At 41.7% G+C, this 23341-nt stretch overlaps 1 protein-coding gene across 1 annotated transcript in view; it reads left to right on the top strand.

Annotated features, from left to right (window-relative positions):
- LOC122921397 (prostaglandin reductase 1-like) overlaps window positions 1-23096 on the top strand; it is a 100639-nt gene extending 77543 nt beyond the window's left edge. Inside the window, exons 7-10 of the mRNA XM_044271379.1 lie at window positions 16529-16684; window positions 18164-18269; window positions 19481-19599; window positions 22924-23096. Of these exons, the coding sequence (XP_044127314.1) occupies window positions 16529-16684; window positions 18164-18269; window positions 19481-19599; window positions 22924-23037 (495 nt within the window). The 3' untranslated portion in view covers window positions 23038-23096. The remainder of the gene's footprint in view (window positions 1-16528; window positions 16685-18163; window positions 18270-19480; window positions 19600-22923) is intronic.
- The last annotated feature ends 245 nt before the right edge of the window (window positions 23097-23341 follow it).

Genomic DNA, 23341 nt, shown 5'->3' on the forward strand with positions numbered 1-23341 from the left:
TAATTGATAGCATTCTATGTGTAAGTTTGTATACAGAGATACTGTAACTGTCAGTCACTGATGTTGTACAGGGGGAGTTGTTATCAGTGATTGATAGCATTTTCTGTGTAAGTGTGTATATATAGATAATAGCAGAAGAAGAAGAAAGCACCGCAGCACTCACCACTGGTCACAAAGTTGCTGTTTGCAGTTTATTTTTCAAATACACATCATGGACGCAGACAGGACACAGGTGAGTGAACAGGCTACTGCTGTTTTGCGCTGTGTTGCGCTTTGTCAAGCCTCCTGTGACATGAAGGAGGAGGGGGCTAAAAATACCCCCATCTCATGCACGTCACTGGTTACAATCAAGTGGTATAAAAAACAAGTGTGCTAAGACCAATCAAATGAAAACAGCCAAGTCATTCTTGTCATTTAACCCTAGAGGGCCCATGGCTTGTGTTTTGATTATCCATGCAGCTTCTCTCTGCAGGAGAATGCGTTTTCTGTCCCCCCCCCCCTCTCATGGGGGTGTGAACCACTTCTATACCTGCACATTTCAAAATGTCACTGTTCCCTGCATGTTCATTATGTATATGCTCAATTAATCTAGTTGCTCCATTTCTGGTGATAATAGATTTTTTGTGTTCCCTGAAACGTACATATAGGCACCTGTGTGTCTTCCCAATGTAAAATCTCCCGCATGGGCACAAAATTGCATACACAACATATTGGGTCTTGCAGTGTATAAATTGTTTGACTACATGTCCTACATGTCCCAGCTGCAGATACTTCTGCTTGTATACATGTGCGCACCTAGAGCAGTGTCCACATGTGAAGTTTCCTCTGGGAGCACTCCTGCCCAGCCAGTTATCAACTGGACGGGGGAGGTTGCTCCTGACAACAGCTTCTCCTATAGTTTTACTTCTGCGAAAACTGACAATTGGAGGATTGTCTACCATGGCTGCCAGGGAGGGATCCCTCTGCAGCATCTGCCAGTTGTTCAAGATCACTGTTTTGATAGTGGAAGCCATTGGTGAAAAGTCGAATGTGAACACCGCTCTACGCTCACCATCATTATTTTGTTGTCTCCTCTTTTTCGTGTGGATGTCCTTACCCAGAACCTCTCTCTTGTGCAAGCACTTCAAATATGCGTTATCTATTATCTTCTCCGGGTAACCCCACTGTGAAAATCGTCTCTTCATGTCTCCACATTGCTCTTTGAACTCAGTGTCATCTTTCACAATTCTAGCAAGACGCATGAATTGGCCGTAAGGAATGGCGCTTTTTACGTGGGGTGGGTGGTAACTTTTATAATGTAATAGTGCATTTGTGGATGTACTTTTTCTATAAATAGTGGGGTTTAGCTGACCATCTTTAACCCTCACCTTGACATCAAGAAAGTCCAGTTCCTCCGCACTGATTGTGCTGGTGAACCGCATGTTCATATTGTTAGCTTGATTCAAATATTCCACGAATGCACTAAACATATGCAGATCCCCTGTCCAGACAATGAATATATCATCGATATATCGAAGGAAAACCCTGATATATCGAATGAATGGATTCTGGACAGTGTAGATATACCTCTCTTCAAAAATAGCTAAAAATAAATTAGCAAGGGTGCATGAGACAGGTGTCCCCATTGCTGTGCCTGACAATTGTTTGAACCATTTCTGATTGAAAGTAAAGGCATTATGTGTCAATATGAATGAGAGGGATTCTGTGACGAAATCCACATATTCGTCACTTTTGCTAATTCTGCGCAGAATGTCCCTAATCGTCTCTATCCCCAGTTCCTGTGGAATCCTGGTGTATAAACTCTCCACATCTACCGCGGCTAAATAAAAGCCGTCCTGCCATTGTATATCCTTCAGAGCCTCCAAAAAATCTGTGGTATCTTCCAAATAGGAAGGGACCCCCTTTAACACTGGGCGCAACATCCAATCCAAATATTGGGACAGGGGTTCGGTCAGAGAACCGTTCCCTGACACTATGGGGCGCCCAGGTGGGTTTACCAGCGATTTATGGATCTTGGGTACTATATACCACACAGGTTTGATAGGGAACTGGGGATAGAGCTTTTCGGCCATGCGCTTAGTTAGAAAACCTCTGTCAACATACTTCCACAATAATGCTTTTAGTTGCTGTTGATATTTGGGAGTGGGGTCAGAGGTGAGAGGTGCATAGGTATTGGTATCTTTAAGTTGTTTATAAGCTTCTTGCATGTAACATGTCCTGTGCATAACTACCACATCAGGCACAGCAATGGGGACACCTGTCTCATGCACCCTTGCTAATTTATTTTTAGCTATTTTTGAAGAGAGGTATATCTACACTGTCCAGAATCCATTCATTCGATATATCAGGGTTTTCCTTCGATATATCGATGATATATTCATTGTCTGGACAGGGGATCTGCATATGTTTAGTGCATTCGTGGAATATTTGAATCAAGCTAACAATATGAACATGCGGTTCACCAGCACAATCAGTGCGGACGAACTGGATTTTCTTGATGTCAAGGTGAGGGTTAAAGATGGTCAGCTAAACCCCACTATTTATAGAAAAAGTACATCCACAAATGCACTATTACATTATAAAAGTTACCACCCACCCCACGTAAAAACCGCCATTCCTTACGGCCAATTCATACGTCTTGCTAGAATTGTGAAAGATGACACTGAGTTCAAAGAGCAATGTGGAGACATGAAGAGACGATTTTCACAGTGGGGTTACCCGGAGAAGATAGTAGACAGCGCATATTTGAAGTGCTTGCACAAGAGAGAGGTTCTGGGTAAGGACATCCACACGAAAAAGAGGAGACAACAAAATAATGATGGTGAGCGTAGAGCGGTGTTCACATTCGACTTTTCACCAATGGCTTCCACTATCAAAACAGTGATCTTGAACAATTGGCAGATGCTGCAGAGGGATCCCTTACCTGGCAGCCATGGTAGACAATCCTCCCATTGTCAGTTTTCGCAGAAGTAAAACTATAGGAGACGCTGTTGTCAGGAGCAACCTCCCCCGTCCAGTTGATAACTGGCTGGGCAGGAGTGCTCCCAGAGGAAACTTCGCATGTGGACACTGCTCTAGGTGCGCACATGTATACAAGCAGAAGTATCTGCAGCTGGGACATGTAGGACATGTAGTCAAACAATTTATACACTGCAAGACCCAATATGTTGTGTATGCGATTCTGTGCCCATGCGGGAGATTTTACATTGGGAAGACACACAGGTGCCTATATGTACGTTTCAGGGAACACAAAAAATCTATTATCACCAGAAATGGAGCAACTAGATTAATTGAGCATATACATAATGAACATGCAGGGAACAGTGACATTTTGAAATGTGCAGGTATAGAAGTGGTTCATACCCCCATGAGAGGGGGGGGGACAGAAAACGCATTCTCCTGCAGAGAGAAGCTGCATGGATAATCAAAACACAAGCCATGGGCCCTCTAGGGTTAAATGACAAAAATGACTTAGCTGTTTTCATTTGATTGGTTTTAGCACACATATGTTTTTTATACCACTTGATTGTAACCAGTGACGTGCATGAGATGCGGGTATTTCTAGCCCCCTCCTCCTTCATGTCACAGGAGGCTTGACAAAGCGCAACACAGCGCGAAACAGCAGTAGCCTGTCCATTCACCTGTGTCCTGTCCGCGTCCACGATGTGTATTTGAAAAATAAACTGCAAACAGCAACTTTGTGACCAGTGGTGAGTGCTGCGGTGCTTTTTTCTTCTGCTATCATCATAATTACTATATCACCGACAGAGCACCACCGTGAAGGTTCGGGATCCAAGTGTTTTATGTGCTCCAGTGACTGCATGGGTGCATGTAGCAGTGCCGGTTGCGTTCTTTTCTCTCATTCCCTGTGTATATATAGATAGCTGTCAGTCACTGATAGTTCTACACAGGGGATGTGTTATCAGTATATATAGACTCACCTAAAGAATTATTAGGAACACCCGTTCTATTTCTCATTAATGCGATTATCTAGTCAACCAATCACATGGCAGTTGCTTCAATGCATGTAGGGTTGTGGTCCTGGTGAAGACAATGTCCTGAAATCCAAACTGAATGTCAGAATGGGAAAGAAAGGTGATTTAAGCAATTTTGAGCGTGGCATGGTTGTTGGTGCCAGACGGGCCGGTCTGAGTATTTCACAATCTGCTCAGTTACTGGGATTTTCACGCACAACCATTTCTAGGGTTTACAAAGAATGGTGTGAAAAGGGAAAAACATCCAGTATGCGGCAGTCCTGTGGGCGAAAATGCCTTGTTAATGCTAGAGGTCAGAGGAGAATGGGCCGACTGATTCAAGCTGATAGAAGAGCAACGTTGACTGAAATAACCACTCGTTACAACCGAGGTATGCAGCAAAGCATTTGTGAAGCCACAACACGCACAACCTTGAGGCGGATGGGCTACAACAGCAGAAGACCCCACCGGGTACCACTCATCTCCACTACAAATAGGAAAAAGAGGCTACAATTTGCACGAGCTCACCAAAATTGGACCGTTGAAGACTGGAAAAATGTTGCCTGGTCTGATGAGTCTCGATTTCTGTTGAGACAGTCAAATGGTAGAGTCCGAATTTGACGTAAACAGAATGAGAACATGTATCCATCATGGCTTGTTACCACTGTGCAGGCTGGTGGTGGTGGTGTAATGGTGTGGGGGATGTTTTCTGGGTACACTTTAGGCCCCTTTGTGCCAATTGGCCATTGTTTAAATGCCACGGGCTACCTGAGCATTGTTTCTGACCATGCCCATCCCTTCATGACCACCATGTACCCATCCTCTGATGGCTACTTCCAGCAGGATAATGCACCATGTCACAAAGCTCGAATCATTTCAAATTGGTTTCTTGAACATGACAATGAGTTCACTGTACTAAAATGGCCCCCACAGTCACCAGATCTCAACCCAATAGAGCATCTTTGGGATGTGGTGGAACGGGAGCTTCGTTCCCTGGATGTGCATCCCTCAAATCTCCATCAACTGCAAGATGCTATCCTATCAATATGGGCCAACATGTCTAAAGAATGCTATCAGCACCTTGTTGAATCAATGCCACGTAGAATTAAGGCAGTTCTGAAGGCAAAAGGGGGTCCAACACCGCATTAGTATGGTGTTCCTAATAATTCTTTAGGTGAGTGTATATATATATATATATACTGTGTGTATATATATATATATATAGAGAGAGAGAGAGAGAGAGCTGATAGTTGTACACAAGGTGGTGTCATCAGTGATAGATAGCATTCTCTGTGTAAGTGTGTATACATAGCTGTCAGTCAGTGATAATTGTACATGTAGGAGATGTTATCAGTTATTGATAGCATTCTCTGTGTAAGGCCTCATGCACACGACCGTTGTGTGCATCCGTGGCCGTTGTGCCGTTTTCCGGTTTTTTTCGCGGACCTATTGACTTTCAATGGGTCCGTGGAAAAATCGGAAAATGCACCGTTTTGCAGCCGAGGCCGTGATCCGTGTATCCTGTCCGTCAAAAAAATATGACCTGTCCTATTTTTTTGACGGACAACGGTTCACGGACCCATTCAAGTCAATGGGTCCGTGAAAGAACACGGATGCACACAAGATTGGCATCCGTGTCCGTGATCCGTGGCCGTAGGTTGCTTTCATACAGACGGATCCGAAGATCCGTCTGCATAAAAGCTTTTTCTGATCTAAGTTTTCACTTCGTGAAAACTCATTTCCGACAGTATATTCTAACACAGAAGCGTTCCCATGGTGATGGGGACGCTTCTAGTTAGAATACACTGCAAACTGTGTACAAGACTGCCCCCTGCTGCCTGGCACCACCCGATCTCTTACAGGGGGATATGATAGCACAATTAACCCCTTCAGGTGCGGCACCTAAAGGGGTTAATTGTACTATCATATTCCCCGTAAGAGATCAGGGCTGCCAGGCAGCAGGGGGCAGACCCCCCCCCTCCCCAGTTTGAATATCGTTGGTGGCACAGTGTGCGCCCACCATCGCCCCCCGCTTCCTCCCTCTATAGTTAAAAATCGTTGGTGGCACAGTGTGCGCCCACCATGGCCCCCCCCTTCCTCCCTCTATAGTTAAAAATCGTTGGTGGCACAGTGTGCGCCCACCATCGCCCCCCCCTTCCTCCCTCTATAGTTAAAAATCGTTGGTGGCACAGTGTGCGCCCACCATCGCCCCCCCCTTCCTCCCTCTATAGTTAAAAATCGTTGGTGGCACAGTGTGCGCCCACCATCGCCCCCCCTTCCTCCCTCTATAGTTAAAAATCGTTGGTGGCACAGTGTGCACCCACCATCGGCCCCCCCTCTCTCTATAGTAGTAACAACCATTGGTGGCAGTGTGCGGCCTCCCATTCCCCCCCCCCCCCCCCATCATTGGTGGCAGCGGAGTTCCGATCGGAGTCCCAGTTTAATCGCTGGGGCTCCGATCGGTAACCATGGCAACCAGGAAGCTACTGCATCCCTGGTTGCCATGGTTACTTAGCAATAGTACAACAGTAGAAGATTCATACTTACCTGCTTGCTGCTGCGATGTCTGTGACCGGCCGGGAGCTCCTCCTACTGGTAAGTGACAGTTCTTTAGCAATGCGCCGCACAGACCTTTCACTTACCAGTAGGTGGAGCTCCCGGCCGGTCACAGACATCGCAGCAGCAAGCAGGTAAGTATGAATGTTCTACAATTGTACTATTGCTAAGTAACCATGGCAACCAGGGATGCAGTAGCTTCCTGGTTGCCATGGTTACTGATCGGAGCCCCAGCGATTAAACTGGGACTCCGATCGGAACTCCGCTGCCACCAATGATGGGGGGGGAATGGGAGGCCGCACACTGCCACCAATGGTTGTTACTACTATAGAGAGAGGGGGGCCGATGGTGGGCGCACACTGTGCCACCAACGATTTATTACAATAGAGGGAGGGAGGGGGGGGCGATGGTGGGCGCATACTGTGCCACCAACGATTTATTACAATAGAGGGAGGGGGGGCGATGGTGGGCGCACACTGTGCCACCAACGATATTCAAACTGGGGAGGGGGGGGTCTGCCCCCTGCTGCCTGGCAGCCCTGATCTCTCACAGGGGGATATGATAGTACAATTAACCCCTTCAGGTGCGGCACCTGAGGAGTTAATTGTGCTGATCACGGCCCCCTGTAAGAGATCGGGTGCTGCCAGGCAGCAGGGGGCAGTCTTGTACAAAGTTTGTAGTATATTCTAACTAGAAGCGTCCCCATCACCATGGGAACGCCTCTGTGTTAGAATATACTGTCGGAAATGAGTTTCACGATGTAGCTCATATCCGACAGTATATTCTAACGTAGAGGCGTTCCCATGGTGATGGGGACACTTCAAGTTATGTTCGGGTGTCCGCCTGGCCGTGCGGAGGCAAGCGGATCCGTCCAGACTTATAATGTAAGTCAATGGGGACGGATCCGTTTGAAGATGACACACTGTGGCTCAATTTTCAAACGGATCCGTCCCCCATTGACTTTCAATGTAAAGTCTGGACGGATCCGTCTGAGGCTATTTTCACACTTAGAAATGTTTTAACAATATAATGCAGACAGATCCGCTCTGAACGGAGCCACCGTCTGCATTATGAACACAAGTGTGAAAGTAAAGGGACTCCTGACTTTACATTGAAAGTCAATGGGGACGGATCCGTTTGCAATTGCACCATATTGTGTCAACGTCAAACGGATCCGTCCCCATTGACTTGCATTGTAATTCAGGACGGATCCGTTTGGCTCCGCACGGCCAGGCGGACGCCAAAACGACTTTTTTTTTCATGTCCGTGGATCCTCCAAAAATCAAGGAAGACCCACGGACGAAAAAACGGTCACGGATCACGGACCCACGGACCCCGTTTTTGCGGACCGTGAAAAAAAACTGTCGTGTGCATGAGGCCTAAGTGTGTATACATAGATAGCTGTCGGTCACTGATAGCTGTACACAAGGGAGGTGTTATCAGTGATCGATAGCATTCTCTGTGTAAGTGTGTATACATAGACAGCTGTCATTTACTGATAGAAGTACACAGGGGAGGTGTTATCAGTAAAATCATTCTCCTTGTAAGTGTGTATACATAGATAGCTGTCTGTCACTGATAGCTCTACACAAGGAAGGTGTTATCAGTGATTGATAGCATTCTCTTTGTAAGGGCTCATGTACACAAACGTATTTTCTTTCCGCTTCCATTCCATTTTTTTTTTTGCGCACCGTATGCGGAACCATTCACTTCAATGGGGCTGTAGAAAATATGGAAGCTACTCCGTGTGCATTCCGTTTCCGTTTGTCCACATGGCCGGTCTGCAGTAAAGTAGTGCATGTCCTATTATTGTCCGCAAATCATGGTGCAAGGCCCCATTCAAGTCGATGGGTCCGCAAAAAATACGGAACGCACGTGGATCCATACTGTAGAAATTCTATGCCCAGCCCATATTCCTCATGTGTTTGGTGATTAATAAATTGCTGTTTCCGATCCGCAAAAAACAGATCAAATACGGAAACCATACTGATATGTTTTGTGCAATAACGGAACGGAAGAGGACTTAAATCAGAGAAAAAAAAAAACCTCAAATACAGAACAGACCGCAAAACAACAACGGTCGTGAGCATGAGTCCTAAGTGTGTATACATGGATATCTATCAGTCACTGATAATTGTGCACGTAGAAGGTGTTATCAGTGATTCATCGCATTAGCTGTGTAAGTGTGTATATATAGATGGCTGTCAGTCACTGATAGTTGTACACGGGGATGGTGCTATCAGAATTTTTTGTGTACGGGTGTGTACAGTAATAGCTGTCAGTCACAGATAGTTGTACACAGGGGAGAGATAGCATCAATGATTGATAGTATTCTCTGTATAAGGGCTCATGCACACAACCGTATGACTTTTTCAGTGTTTTGTGGGCCTTGTAAGTTCTATGGCCAATCCGTCCCTGCTGATAGCTGTACATGGGGGAGGTGTTATCAGTGATTGATAAGATTCTCTGTGTAAATATATAAATAGCTGCCAGACACTTTACTTTACAACATAGTTTTATACAGATAGGTGTAATCGGTGAGTAATAACATTCTCTGTGTAAAGCCTTAGTGTTTTGGTCAGTGATTTCCATCAGTGATTGTGAGCCAAAGCCATGACTGGAGCCTCCACAGACATGAGGTATAAGGGAGGTATATGAGGTATATACAGTGATCCCTCAAGATACAATAGCCTCAGGATACAATATTTTCAACATACAATGGTCTTTTCTGACCCATCGTAAGTTGAAACCAGACTCAACATACAATGTCTCAGACTGAGATCCAAACAAACAAGGCCACTTCTCTGGTAAAATAACAGTTTAATCTGTATTAGTTATCTTCTTATTTTTCTTAAATCTTCATTTTCTCTCATCTTGAATGACATTTTTGGGCTTTGGAACCGATTACTCAACTTACAATGGTTTCAACATACAATGGTCGTCCTGGAACCAATTAACATTGTAACTTGAGGGACCACTGTATATAAATAAGGTATATTGTTCTGTGTTTAGAGACACACCTGGTTTTGGCTCACAATCACTGATCGAAATCGCTGTCCAAAACACTGACTTTTGAATGAGGCATACGTGTTTAATTATAGCTAGATGACAGTTACTGATAGTTGTACATAGGGGAGTTGTTATCACTGATTGATAGTATTCTCTGTGTAAGTGTGTAAACAGAGATAGCTGTCAGTCACTGATAACTGATGAAAGTATAAATAAACAAGCTTTGATGCTATATAATATTCTGCATGTAGATTGTACTGCATCTTATGGTCACAGGTTCTCTTTAACTCCTCCTTCCCAGAGGATTTTTCATTTTTGCTTTCTTTTTTTACTTCCAGCCTTCCCACAGCCGTAACTTTTTTTTTTCTGTTTACAAAGCCCTACGAGGGCTTGTTTTTGCGGGACAAGTTGTATTTTCTAATGGCACCATTTGCATTGGCATAAAAAGTTTAATGTGTTTTGCTTCTATGGCATTCCCTGTGCAGTAAAACTGACCTGTACCCTACATTCTCCAGGTCAGTACGATTTTGGCGATACCACATTTGTATAGTTTTAATACCTGAAAAATGGCAATTGTGCCGAACCTTGTCATTTAACTCCTCAGATGTGATCAATATAATAAAGGTATCTGTGATAAGGTAGAGGGATGCGGTTACCATGCTGCTGAAGCCTTCTAGTTCCCTGCTGCACTTTGCACTATGCACAACTCAGCAGGGACAGTATAAAAATCCCATTCACCCTAATAGATCAAAAGGTCCCAGGTTATAGCCACCTAAGGGATTAAAAAGTATCATTATAAAAGCAAAAAAAAAGTTTTAATAAATATAAAAAAATGTAAGTTTAAAATGCCCCCCTTTTTAATTTTAAATATAAAAATATATAAACAATATAAAATAAACATATCCGGTATCGCCACATCCAAAAATTTCTGAACTATTACATTTTTTTTTACATTTGTAAATGCCATAACGGAAAAAAAATGAAAAACACACGATTTGCAGTTTTTTTAGTAACCTTTTCATCCCCAAATAATTGAATAACAGTGATCAAAAAGCTGTATGTACCACAAAAATAGTACCAATAAAAACTACAGATTGTCCTGCAAAAAACAAGCCCTCATACAGTTCTGTGTATGGAAATATAAAAAAAAGTTATGGTTGTCAGAAAACTGCAAGAAAATTTAGATTAAAAAAAAGGGTTTTATTTTTTTAAATTAGTAAAACCAAAAACTACAAGTTTGGTATCACCATATTCGTATTGAGCCGCAGAATAAGGACATCGTGTAATTTTTAGCGCACAGTTAACACTGTGATGTCGAAACCCCCAAAACCTTGTCAGAACTTTTTTTTTTTTTCAATTTTACCCCGCAAATAATTTGTTTTCCATTTTCCAATAAGAGACATGGTAAATTAAATGGTGCCCTTAAAAAATACAATGTATCTTTCAAAAAGTAAGCACTTCATATAGCTATTGGAACGTGGGGAGTTAAAAAATGAAAATGCAAAAACAAAAATGGGCACAGTACTTAAGGGATTAAAAGCATAATCATATAAATGTTTGCATTTACTTTAACCTCTTACGGACACAGGGCGTACAGGTAATCAGCAGGCACCCTGGGACAATGCCGAGGGGAGTCCTGTGACCCCCCACCCTTATCGGCGATCGCTGAAAATTCAGACCTGCGGTTTGCAGCGCTTTCAAAGGTTTCAGAAACTTTAAAATGACCTAAATTTTAATTTTTAACCCCCCCCCCCCTGCAGCCCTCATTGTTATCTGCTGGTGGGCTGTGCAGGGAGAGGTGAGGGCCGTGCGGGCGGTGCTGGGGGGCGGGCGCTGGGGGGCGGGCGCTCGTGCGCGATCATCCCCCCGCTCCCCCTCATTTCCAGGATGTCCAAGTACATTGCTGGCACTCTGCTTGAAACGTCTGACATCTTTGCTGTGATGTCAACTGTTTAAGCCCTTCCATGTCGCGGACCGTAGGGACCGCTTTATGGAAGGAGTTAACAGGGAGGAGCTCCCTCCCTCTCCCATCGGGGGCTGCTGTGCCTTTTTAGCCCCTGATTCTTGACGGGATCTCAAAGGGAGGGGGCCTCCCTCCCTCCCCATCACTCACTGCTGTGTTGTCGCAGCGACTGATGGTAACCATGGCAACCAGTCGCCTTCACAGGCTTCCGCCTGTCCATGGTGCTGATCAGACTTCTGCTAAAGGCAGAAGTCTGATCAGACTAAGTGTAAAGTGAAAATACAGTACAGTACACTATATAGTGTACTGTACTGTATTATACAGACATCAGACCCACTAGATCTTCAAGAACCAAGTGGGTCTGGGTAAAAAAAAAAGTGAAAAAAAGTTAAAATAAAAAAACACATTTATCACTGAATAAAAATAAAATGCACTACACATATTAGGTATAGCCGCGTCCGTAATAACCTGCTATATAAAAATATCACATGACCTAACCCCTCAGGTGAATGCCGTAAAAAAATAATAATAATGTGTATAAAAATCTATTTTTTGTCACCTTACATTACAAAAAGTGTAATAGCAAGCGATCAAAAAGTTACACGCACCCAAATATAGTGCCAATCAAACCATCATCTCATCCCTCAAAAATAATACCCTACCCAAGATAAACACCCAAAAACTGTGGATCTCAGACTATTGAGACACTAAAACATTATTATTTTTGTTTCAAAAATGGAATAATTGTGTAAAACGTACATAAATGAAAAAAGATGACATATTAGGTATTGCCACGTCTGTAATAACCTGCTCTATAAAAATTCCACATGATCTAACCTGTCATATGAATGTTGTAAATAACACAAAATAAAAACAGTGCCAAAACAGCTATTTCTTATTACCTTGCCTCACAAAAAGTGTAAAATAGAGCAACCAAAAATTATATGAACCCTAAAATAGTACCAACAAAACTGCCACCCTATCCCGTAGTTTCCAAAATGGGGGGCTTCAAATGGGACATGGTGTCAAAAAAACAATCCAGCAAAAACCGTATGGCATTCCTTTCCTTCTGCGCCCTGCCATGTGCCCGTACAGCAGTTTACGACAACATATGGAGTGTTTCTGTAAACTACAGAATCAGGGCCACAAATATTGAGTTTTGTTTGGCTGTTAACCCTTGCTTTGTTACTGGAAAAAATTGATTAAAATGGAAAATTTGCCCAAAAAATCGAAATTGTTAAATTTTATCTCCATTTGCCATTAACTCTTGTGGAACACCTAAAGGGTTAACGACGTTTGTAAAATCAGTTTTAAATACCTTGAGGGGCGTAGTTTCTAGAATGGGGTCATTTTTGGGTGGTTTCTATTATGTAAGCCACACAAAGTGACTTCAGACCTGTACTAGTCCTTAAAAAGTGTTCTTTTTTTAATTTATGAAAAATTGCAAGATTTGCTTCTAAACTTCTAAGCCTTGTAACATCCCCAAAAAATAAAATGGCATCCCCAAAATGATCCAAACATGAAGTAGACATATGGGGAATGTAAAGTAATAACTAATTTTGGAGGTATTACTATGTATTATAGAAGTAGAGAAATTGAAACTTGGAAATTTTTGAATATTTTTGTTAAATTTGGTATTTTTTATAAATAAAAATTACTTTTTTTACTCCATTTTACCAGTGTCCTGGAGTACAATATGTGACGAAAAAACAAACTCAGAATGGCCTGGATAAGTAAAAACCTTTTAAAGTTATTCACACATAAAGTGACACTGGTCAGATTTCCAAAAAATGGCCTGGTCCTTAAGGTGAAAATGAGCCCAGTCCATAAGGGGTTATGGGCTTATATAGAGCAGAACCATAAATAATTTAAATTACATCCGAAAGTGTCTAAACTATTAAAATATAAAAACATATTTGTAATGAAAAATAAATGATCTGTTTTTGGTCATATTGTCCCCATAAAACAATTTAATAAAATGTGATGAAAAAGTTGTGTGCACCCTATAATGGTACTAAACAAAACTACAACATTTTCCACAGAAACTGAGCACAGTTCTGTAGAAGGAAATATTGAAACGGTGTAGCTTTCAAAAAATGGGGATGCAAATAAAATGTATAAACATATTAGAAAGCATAAAAACCATGTATCGCCGTAATCATACTGACCCGCAGAATAAGGTCATCATGTTATTTTGAACACTGTACACTCCACACACAAAAAAAACACGGTGGTATTTTGCTATTTGCAGTTTCGCCCCACAGAGAATTATTTTCCTGTTTTCCAATACAAAATATTGTAAATTAAATGGTGCCATTAAAAATACAACGTGCCCCCCTTTTTCCGTCCTAAAGTGTTCTCTGGGAATGGTATATATATACCCACCAGCAACCTGTCTTAGAATGTGCCTACTTATTTTTCACTTGCACATAGCAAATATTCATCACAGATTCCACACAAAAGTACAAAACAACAGCATTATAATTCAAAGCTTGGGGGAAAAAACTGGACAGATTTGAGGATATGTTGTAAATTTTAAATTATTATTTTTGGATTTGTTCGGTATTTTATAGGCATATGTATAAATACAACTATGCACAACTGTCCCTCATTCTACATGCCTCTGAGCTCTGGGAACAGAGCAATGTCGCATGGGCCTTCTCTCAACCCTCCTCCCAAAGGCACACCCTGCTAACTGAGGATTGAATTATCTACAGTGTTGAGCAATAAATCAGTACTGCCACTGATTGACAGGACCCCTGCCTGCAATCTACCAATATGGTCAACAGGTTGCCTGCCTAACTAATATAAAATAATTAATCACAATCATATAAAAATGTTTTCTGTTTTTCAGATATTCTTTAATAAAGTGGATCTTCATTAAAAGTTGCAATGATAACATCATTTGAAGGGGTTGTCCAGGATTACAAACAGTGCCGCACTTGACCATGTGTTATCTGTTATTGCAGCTCAGCTCTATTTAAATAGATAGGCATGAGCTACAATGTGGGTAAAGAAGAAAGAAGCCATGTTTTTCTAATCCTAAACCAACCCTCTAAATGCATGAAAGGGATTCTGTCACAACTATATGACCTTATACAGCACTTTCATGGCTCTGTATAACACCTATACATGATTCTGATGGTATCTTTGTTATTTTCTTTTGACTTTCACAAGCAGGAAAAACACTGTTTAATCCATATGCAAATGAGCACTTGCAAGTGCCCAGCAGTGGCGTTCCCTGTGTAGGTGCCCAGGCTGCTCTGCCTTCTTTTTACTTTACTCCTGCCCAGCCTCTCCCTTTGCCGTCCTCCAAGTCCCTTGCGTCATCACTAGGTCCGGCCAAGATCCCGCACCTATGCACTGCTCCGCTGGCCCGGGACATGAGCACTACGTGAAGCCATGCCGTGCCCACAATGCAGTGCACAGGCGCAGGATCTCAGCCGGACCTGGGCAGGGCACTTGCAAGTGCTCATTTGCATATGGATTAGGGCGGGTTCACACTAGCGTTAGGGATTCCATTATAGCTTTCCGTTATAACATGGTTATAACGGAAAATAATGGAATCCATAAGACAGAAGGACGGATCCGTTTTTCTGCCTATAGACTTGTACTATGACGGCATGCAAAACGGAAGCCTTTAAAAGGCATTCCGTTTAGTTTCCATCCTAATAGAAGTCTATGGGAATCATGTCTGGGTCCCGTTATGCAAGACGAAAAACAAAGTCCCGTGGACTTTGTTTTCTGTCTTGCATAACTTGACCCAGACAGATCCGTTATGCTTTCCCATAGACTTCTATTAGGACGGAAAGCAAACTGAATGCCTTTTAAAGGTTTCCGTTTTGCATTCTGTCTCGGCATTCCATTATTTTCCGTTATAACCATAAGCCAAAATGGAATCCCTATCGCTAATGTGAACCCACCCTTAAACTGCGTTTTTCCTGCTTGTGCAAGTCAAAAGAAAATAACAAAGGTACCATTAGAATCATGTATAGGTGTTCTACAGAGCCATGTAAGCGCTGTATAAGCCCATATAGTGGTCACAGACTCCCTTTAAAGGGAACCTGTCACCGGGATTTTGTGTATTGAGCTGAGGACATGGGTTGCTAGATAGCCGCTAGCACATCCGCAATACCCAGTCCCCATAGCTCTGTGTGCTTTTATTGTGTAAAAAAAAATGATTTGATACATATGCAAATTAACCTGAGATGTGTCCTGTAGGTGAGACGAGTCAGGGACAGGACTCATCTCAGGTTAATTTACATATGTATCAAATCGTTTTTTTTTACACAATAAAAGCACACAAAGCTATGGGGACTGGGTAATGCGGATGTGCTAGCGACCATCTAGCAACCCATGTCCTCAGCTCTATACACAAAATCCCGGTGACAGGTTCCCTTTAAGGTGTACATAAACCTTTCTATATACTTCATAAAAAAACTATTGTAAATGTTATAAAATATTTTTTTTCTAATATACTATCATACATTTATATAATTTAATATAAATTTTACAAATGTAATATATATTTTTAAAGTTTTCCCGGTGAAATAGGCACCTGAAGTTCAGGTGCCTATTGCACTTAAGAATCTGTACTCCCGTACACCTGTGCCGATATGGTAAACAGGCAGAGCAAGCGCAGGGAAGGAGCTCACATAAGACTTTGCTCCTCTGCTTGTGCCTGCTCCACTAAAGCCTGACAAGGCTTTGGGAAAGCAGAGCTGGTGCAGATAGGAGCAGCAATGCTTCAGCCTGTACACTGTTCAGTGCGGCACAGGGGAGTCTGTACTCCAATGCACAGCAATGTATAAGAGTATGGATTCTAAAGGGCAATAAGCACCTGAATTTCAGATGTCAATATTGAAAAGAAAAATGCTAAAAGATAAAGTATATTAGAAAAATGGATTTCATGACATTTACAACAGTATTTAAATAAAGTATACAGAAAGGATGAGGTACACTTTAAGCTTATTAAATACAAAAAAACGGTTAATGTTGTCAGCTGAAATCTGCTGTTTTATCTTAGGGTTGTAAGGTGGTTGGCTCTGCTGGCTCCGATGACAAGGTTCAGTTTCTGAAAGACATCGGCTTTGATGAAGCTTTCAACTATAAGACAGTGGGCTCACTGGAAGAGGCGTTAAAAAAAGCATCTCCTGAGGGTTATGACTGTTTCTTTGAGAATGTAAGATCATTATAATTTTTATTAGTTAAAGGGGTTTTCCAGTGCCAAATAATGTTGTGTGGATGTCAAAAACTAACTAATGTGAATTGAAATCTCCAGTAATGTCTCAGTAGAAGACCATCTCATAGTCCCAGAACATCCATTTCTGCACTTGCGCCCGACAAATACAGAGAGCTTCTCCCCACTCTTTGTGTTGGAGGTTGGTGGTCTATCTCAGTTCCTTAGATAAGCTAGCACCCTTCTTCTCTGTTTCAGCATCAGCTGTGATGAAAAAGTGGAGCGCAGTGAAGGTTCCAGGACCTAGAGAGGGGGTCTGAAATCGAAATATCACTACAGATTTCATAAATGCATATTTGCACAACATCCAATTTATTATGCTGGACAAACCCTTACGATTTTTGGAACCACTGCTATGCTTCTCCTAGCACAAGGTTCCTGCCAAAATTCTGTCTTAGGCCTCCTGCACACGAACGTGGGTCCCAATGCACAAACACCGACCGCGTGGCAGCCGCAGCAGATCGCAGACCCATTCACTCTTTAAAGCGGACCTGTGATATCCACTATAAAAGAACCCCAAAGTCACGCCTTGTCCTGCTATGCTAATTAACATATAAATAACTATAAATGTAAACTACCAAGTGTTAAAAGATCTAGCTCCTTAGCCACTCTCACTCTAATCATTGTGGACATGGTCCGGCTAGCTTCTCTAGTGACATCCAACATTATTTGCAAAATATAAAATTTACTTTCTAATTTCATCTTCAAATTGTGGTGGAAGGTGATAGAAGGACAACAGGGGAGGGGACAAAAATTATGGCAACAAGATCCATTGGCACTTAAGGAAGACAGATCTTTACAATGTATTTTGAAAATGTATTATTGCACTATAAGGAAATCTACTTGACTTGGCTAAAGTCTATAGTGATTACTTGGAAATGTTAACAAATGAGCCTTACCAACTTATGCCATGTTAGGTCAGTATTTGGTCAGTGATTTCCATCAGTTATTGTAAACCAAAACCATCTGAAGGTCACAAACACATAAACTGCAAATCTTTCCATTATAGTGTATCTCTGCGTAGGCTCCACTTCTGGTTTTGGCTCACAATTACTGAAGGAGATCACTGACCAAAACAGTGACGTGTGAATTAGGCCACATGCACACGACCGTGCCGTTTTTTGCGGTCCGCAAACCGCGGATCCGCAAAAAACTGAAGCCGCTTGTGTGCCTTCCGCAATTAGCGGAACGGAACGTGCGACCCATTGTAGACATGCCTATTCTTGTCCACAAAACGGACAAGAATAGGACATGCTATAGTGCTGTCTGCACTGTCCGCATCTTTTGCGGCCCCATTAAAGCGAATGGGTCCGCACCCGAGCTGCAAAAACTGCGGCTCTTATGCAGACCCGAAAAACGGTCGTGTGCATGAGGCCTTAGGTCTTACTGAAGACCTTGTGTCTGTGCCTATCTGTAATTTAGGTTGGAGGACATTTTGCAGACGTGGCCTTACTTCAGATGAGAAAATATGGAAGAATTGCTGTTTGTGGAGCTATTGCCCTGTACAATGATACAACACCTAGAAAAGGTAATTGTTCTGATTGTAAGTATTACATGTACATGCCCTGTACAAAAGGTTGCCGCCTGGTTATATAACTTCAATAATTTGTTGCCTGAAGTTCAGAAACTCGACAAACATACAGAAAGTTAAATGTGCCTTTAGGTTGCTTGCACATAGTGTTTGATCAGTGATTTCCATCAGTTAGGCCTCTTTCACATGAACTTAAGGGCTCCGTGCCCGTGCTGCGGATTGCAAATTGCGGTCCGCAATACATGTGCACCGTCCGTGGGCCAGCCGCATACGTATTGCGGACCCATTAACTTGAACGAGGTCCGCGATCCGTCCATTCCGCAAAAAAGATAGAAAAAATTCTACACCGTTGCGGACCCATTCAAGTGCCCGTATATTGTGGACCCGCCATATGCGGGCCTCAATATTGCCACAGTGTGAAAGAGACCTTATTGTGAGCCAAAACCATGAGTGAAGCCTACACAGAAATAAGGTATAGATTTGTACCTGTCCTGTGTTTTTAGCCTGCTCCAGAATTTGGCTCACAGATTTAACACTGACCAAACACTGAATGCGTGAAAGCCGTCTTATGGTATATTGCAATTGGTCCATGAATCGCTTAAAAATGGGCCTTAAGTATAAAGGAAAAAGAGGCCTTGCTGTACCATTTGGTGTTAGATCTATATTGTGAATTTTCATGATTCTGCTACAAAATCATTCCTAAATTGTTTTCCTTCTTGTGGGATTGGGGGATTTATGTACTGTTACAGTAGTACAAACTTTAGAACATCTTTCTCTGCAATATCCAGAGAATCATAAAAAATTGAATATTCCTTGCTGCCATGTTATTAGCATTGCCATCTTCCAGTAATATCAGTGGGCAATATATAACCCTGAAATATGAAGCATTCATAGTTTCCCGTTGATTTGCCTGCACCAAATGTGCTGAGTGCTGGAACATGAGTCCCTACTATGACTGACTTGTCTTGAATTTTTATAACAAAATGGGGAAGAGTTGTCAAAACTGGTGCAAAGGAAAACTGACTTAGTTGCCAATAGCAACCAATCAGATTCAACATTTATTTTTCCAAAGGAGCTCTGAAAATGAAAAGTGGAGTCTGATTTGTTGCTATGTTGCTAATTTACCCCAGTTTTGATAAAACACCCCTAGTGTGTTTAAGAATTGTATTGAGGGATGTATGAACTAATATAGCATTGATTTGCTGCAGGAGAATATGTCCACTTTCCTCTAATCTTCCAAGAACTGCGAATGGAAGGCTTTGTGGTGCAACGCTGGCGAAACAGATATAACGAGGGTTTGAAGAAACTGATGGAATGGGTTGTTGAGGTAAAATATTTATTTTCGTCACTTCAAAATCTGCAATTGTTAGAGGCACATGAAATCCCTGCAGCTTTGTATTACAGAGCCATAGGCAGTCTATGGCATAGGCATCATATGTGGGGTTCTAAGAAATCATACAGAGAAGTATAGCAAAGCCCATAGCCTTCTTACAGTGCCATATTATGGTCCTGTTGCAATCGGGTGCAATTATTCAAAGCCAACGCTTTCTATTGTGTGAGAAAAATTCTATTATAAAACAATGTCATAACATATTTACTGTTTAGAAAATAATAGTTTTTTTTTTTTTGAATTAATAAAGAATTTATATTATATTAGACAAAGGCCCTGAATTATCATGCCTTCCCTCCAGAATTCTAGCTTTAAAAAGTTGCATAATGGGGCTCTTGCAAATTTCTGGGCTAACTTGCCCCAAAAATTGTGCGACTTTTTGCATTATTACACCACTCACACCAATTTTGAAATATGGGTGGGAAAGTGGGTGTGGTAAGCTATGTTAATGAGTTTTACTTGAGATTTATCACTGAGACTTTTTTTTAAAGTCGCAAAAAAAATCTCATTCCATTAGGAAAAATTTAGTAGTTTTTCTAGACAAAAGCGTTAAAGTATAAGAGCTCATGCACATGGCCGTATTGCGGCCCGCATACAGATGGTCTGCAATACACAGGCTTCGGCTGTGTGCACCTTGCATCACAGATCGCGGACCCATTCACTTGAATGAGTCCACAATCACGGAGATGCAGAACAGAGGCACGGATCGGAACACCACGAAAGCACTACGGAATGCTTCCGTGGTGTTTCTGGCCGTGCCTCCACACCACAAAAAAGTTGTGCATGCACTAAGTTTTTGCGATGCAGAACGTCTCATGCGGATCGCGGACCACAGTCAAGTGTCCACGCATTGCAGACCGCAATTTGCGGTCCGCAGCACGGGCCCGGCCGGCACACTGTCGTGGGCATGAGCCCTAAGGGTCCATTCACATGACCGTCTACATTTTGTGGTCTAAAAATTCTAGGTCCACAAAACATGGATACTGGCTGTGCACGTCCCTCATTTTGTGGTCCCACACATTTCGCAAAACAAACAAGAATAGGACATGTTCTATCTTTTTTGCAAGGCCGCACAATCATCTTTGAGGATCCGCTAAAATTAATGGAAAGGCGGAACTGATGAGGACTGAAAATGCAGTCATGTGAATGACCCCTAAGATAAGTTTATCACACAACATGCAACATTTGATATATGTAGCACAAAGTACGCAAATCCAGACTCAAGCAAAACTGACTTAAAATATTCCCCATAGTATCAATAACAGGTGGTTAATGTCAGTCAAGTAGTTTTAAGGGCTTGCACACACTGGAATGAAGCCATTTGGGAGTGTATGAAGTCTGCCATAGTATGGACCAATATAACAACCATGTGCTGCCCTAATGGGTCTCCATGTATACTAAGATATTCTCTCCAGAAGTGGAGACAATAAGGCATTCCACAAATGTTTTTATTTTTTTCTGTTGGATTCATACAGAATCTGACAGAGGAAACCTCTTTATGCCTCAAAATGAAAACCTATTATGAAAACCTATTATTAGGAGTCAAAATGTGGCTGTGTGCATAAGCTCTTAGCATGTACAGATGTTTCCTTCCTTAACTTTTCTCTTGGCTCGAGAAAACTTTGTGAGATGGTCAGCTTTAAAAAAGAAAACCTTTTGCGCTACTTTGTCACGTGTTGTGAGTAACGCAAATGTTTTTTTCTGTTTCACTAGTTTTTATTTCTTTTCTTTTGTTTCAAACAGACAAACACTATACATTACAGTTTAATTTGTTACAGGGTTGAGCAGAGTACTGTTATAATCAAACAGTCATAATACAACTATTTTTCATAAGACTACGATATAGCAACCGTTTTATTGATGCTAGAAGTCTACGTCCTATGACAGAAACATATTATATGTTGTATGTAAAGTATGGAAAAAAAAAAGTGATAGATAAGGATAGAAATGAAATAAACAGAAAGATAGATAAAGAAGAGAACTTAGATAACCTGTTTAGGTCCCTTATGTAAAAAGTGTGTCACAACCTGAATCAGCTGTCTAAGGCCTCATGCACACGACCGTTTTTTTTTAAGGTCCGCAAAAACGGGGTCCGTAGGTCCGTGATCCGTGACCGTTTTTTCGTCCGTGGGTCTTCCTTGTTTTTTGGAGGATCCACGGACATGAAAAATGAAAAAAAAATCTAAGTCAAGTTTGCCATTGAAATGATAGGAAAAAACGGACACGGATCACGGACACGGATCACGGACACGGATGACAATCTTGTGTGCATCCGTGATTTTTCACGGACCCATTGACTTGAATGGGTCCGTGAACCGTTGGCCGTGAAAAAAATAGGACAGGTCATATTTTCTTCACGGCCAGGAAACACGGATCACGGATGCGGCTGCCAAACGGTGCATTTTCCGATTTTTCCACGGACCCATTGAAAGTCAATGGGTCCGTGAAAAAAAACTTAAAACGGCACAACGGCCACGGATGCACACAACGGTCGTGTGCATGAGGCCTAATAATGAGAGGTACCTCGAGGAGAGCCAAGTTGTATTGTTGCTTCTGGCATTCATTTTCTCAAAGCTACAATTAATATTCATCTTCCTCAGTATTTGAGAAATATGAGAGGTTGAAGAAGAGTTCCAGTTTTGCACAATACTTTGGAGAAAGGCGGTTAAATTGTGGCAGTTCTTTTGGAAGTGGAATAACTATCAATATCAAGTCTCAATAGGAAGGTGCCTGCGTTGAATTGAATTTTAATCTTAAGTGTAGAGTAGATTAAATGTGCTATTTTTCCCCCAAAAAACTCGTAATAATTGGACATTCCCAAAATATATGTAAAAGGGTCCCGGACTTTATTGCAACATAAGTGGAGCGATTCTCTATATATTTTAGATAGCCTATATGGTGTGTGTAATACCATCTGAAGATATGTTTGGAGTAAGCCTCATGATGGTCAGCGCATGATGTGCTCCATGTTGAAGTTAAATAAGCTTTTTCCATTTTGTCATAGGGATATTTATGTTCAATTCTCTCTGCCATTTTTGAATATGGGCTATATGTGACTCCAAATAGGGTTCTACTAGCTGCAAGTAAATGGTTTTTATCCCTTTCCAAAATGTTTTTTTTTTTTTAAAGCTCCTCATCTCACATGTGACAAAGTACTACTAGTTGATGGTGTATATACTGTGGCTTTGTATTAAGTAATAAAATACTATTAAGGTAACTTGGATTATAGTAGTCATCAAGAATTTACTGATTTTTTCACAGGGTAAACTAAAGTACCATGAGCACATTACCAGGGGATTTGACAACATGCCCACTGCGTTTATTGGGATGCTTAAAGGGGACAACACTGGAAAGGCCATCATAACTGCTAAATAACCATTTCACGTGACTTTATTTCTTTTGGAAGTTAATAAAATAAAAGGTTTGAATCATAAGTAATATTGTTTCACTAATATAATAATCATTAGCAATTCAATGAGTAATAGCTCAAAGAGTGAAGTAGATGTCCATAGGAAGCTATCAAGCTAGCTCTCCTTTTTCCATTGCTTTGAGAAAATAAAACTAGTGATCCAGTTCTTTTTAGATTTTCATCTGTGCTAGTTTTAATACATCAAGCCTTTTAAGTGTTTTAGGGTACTTTCACACTTGCGTTTTTCTCTTCCGGCATAGAGTTCCGTCA

The sequence above is a fragment of the Bufo gargarizans genome, chromosome 1, assembly GCF_014858855.1.
Source record: "Bufo gargarizans isolate SCDJY-AF-19 chromosome 1, ASM1485885v1, whole genome shotgun sequence".
Classification (NCBI taxonomy): Eukaryota; Metazoa; Chordata; class Amphibia; order Anura; family Bufonidae; genus Bufo; species Bufo gargarizans.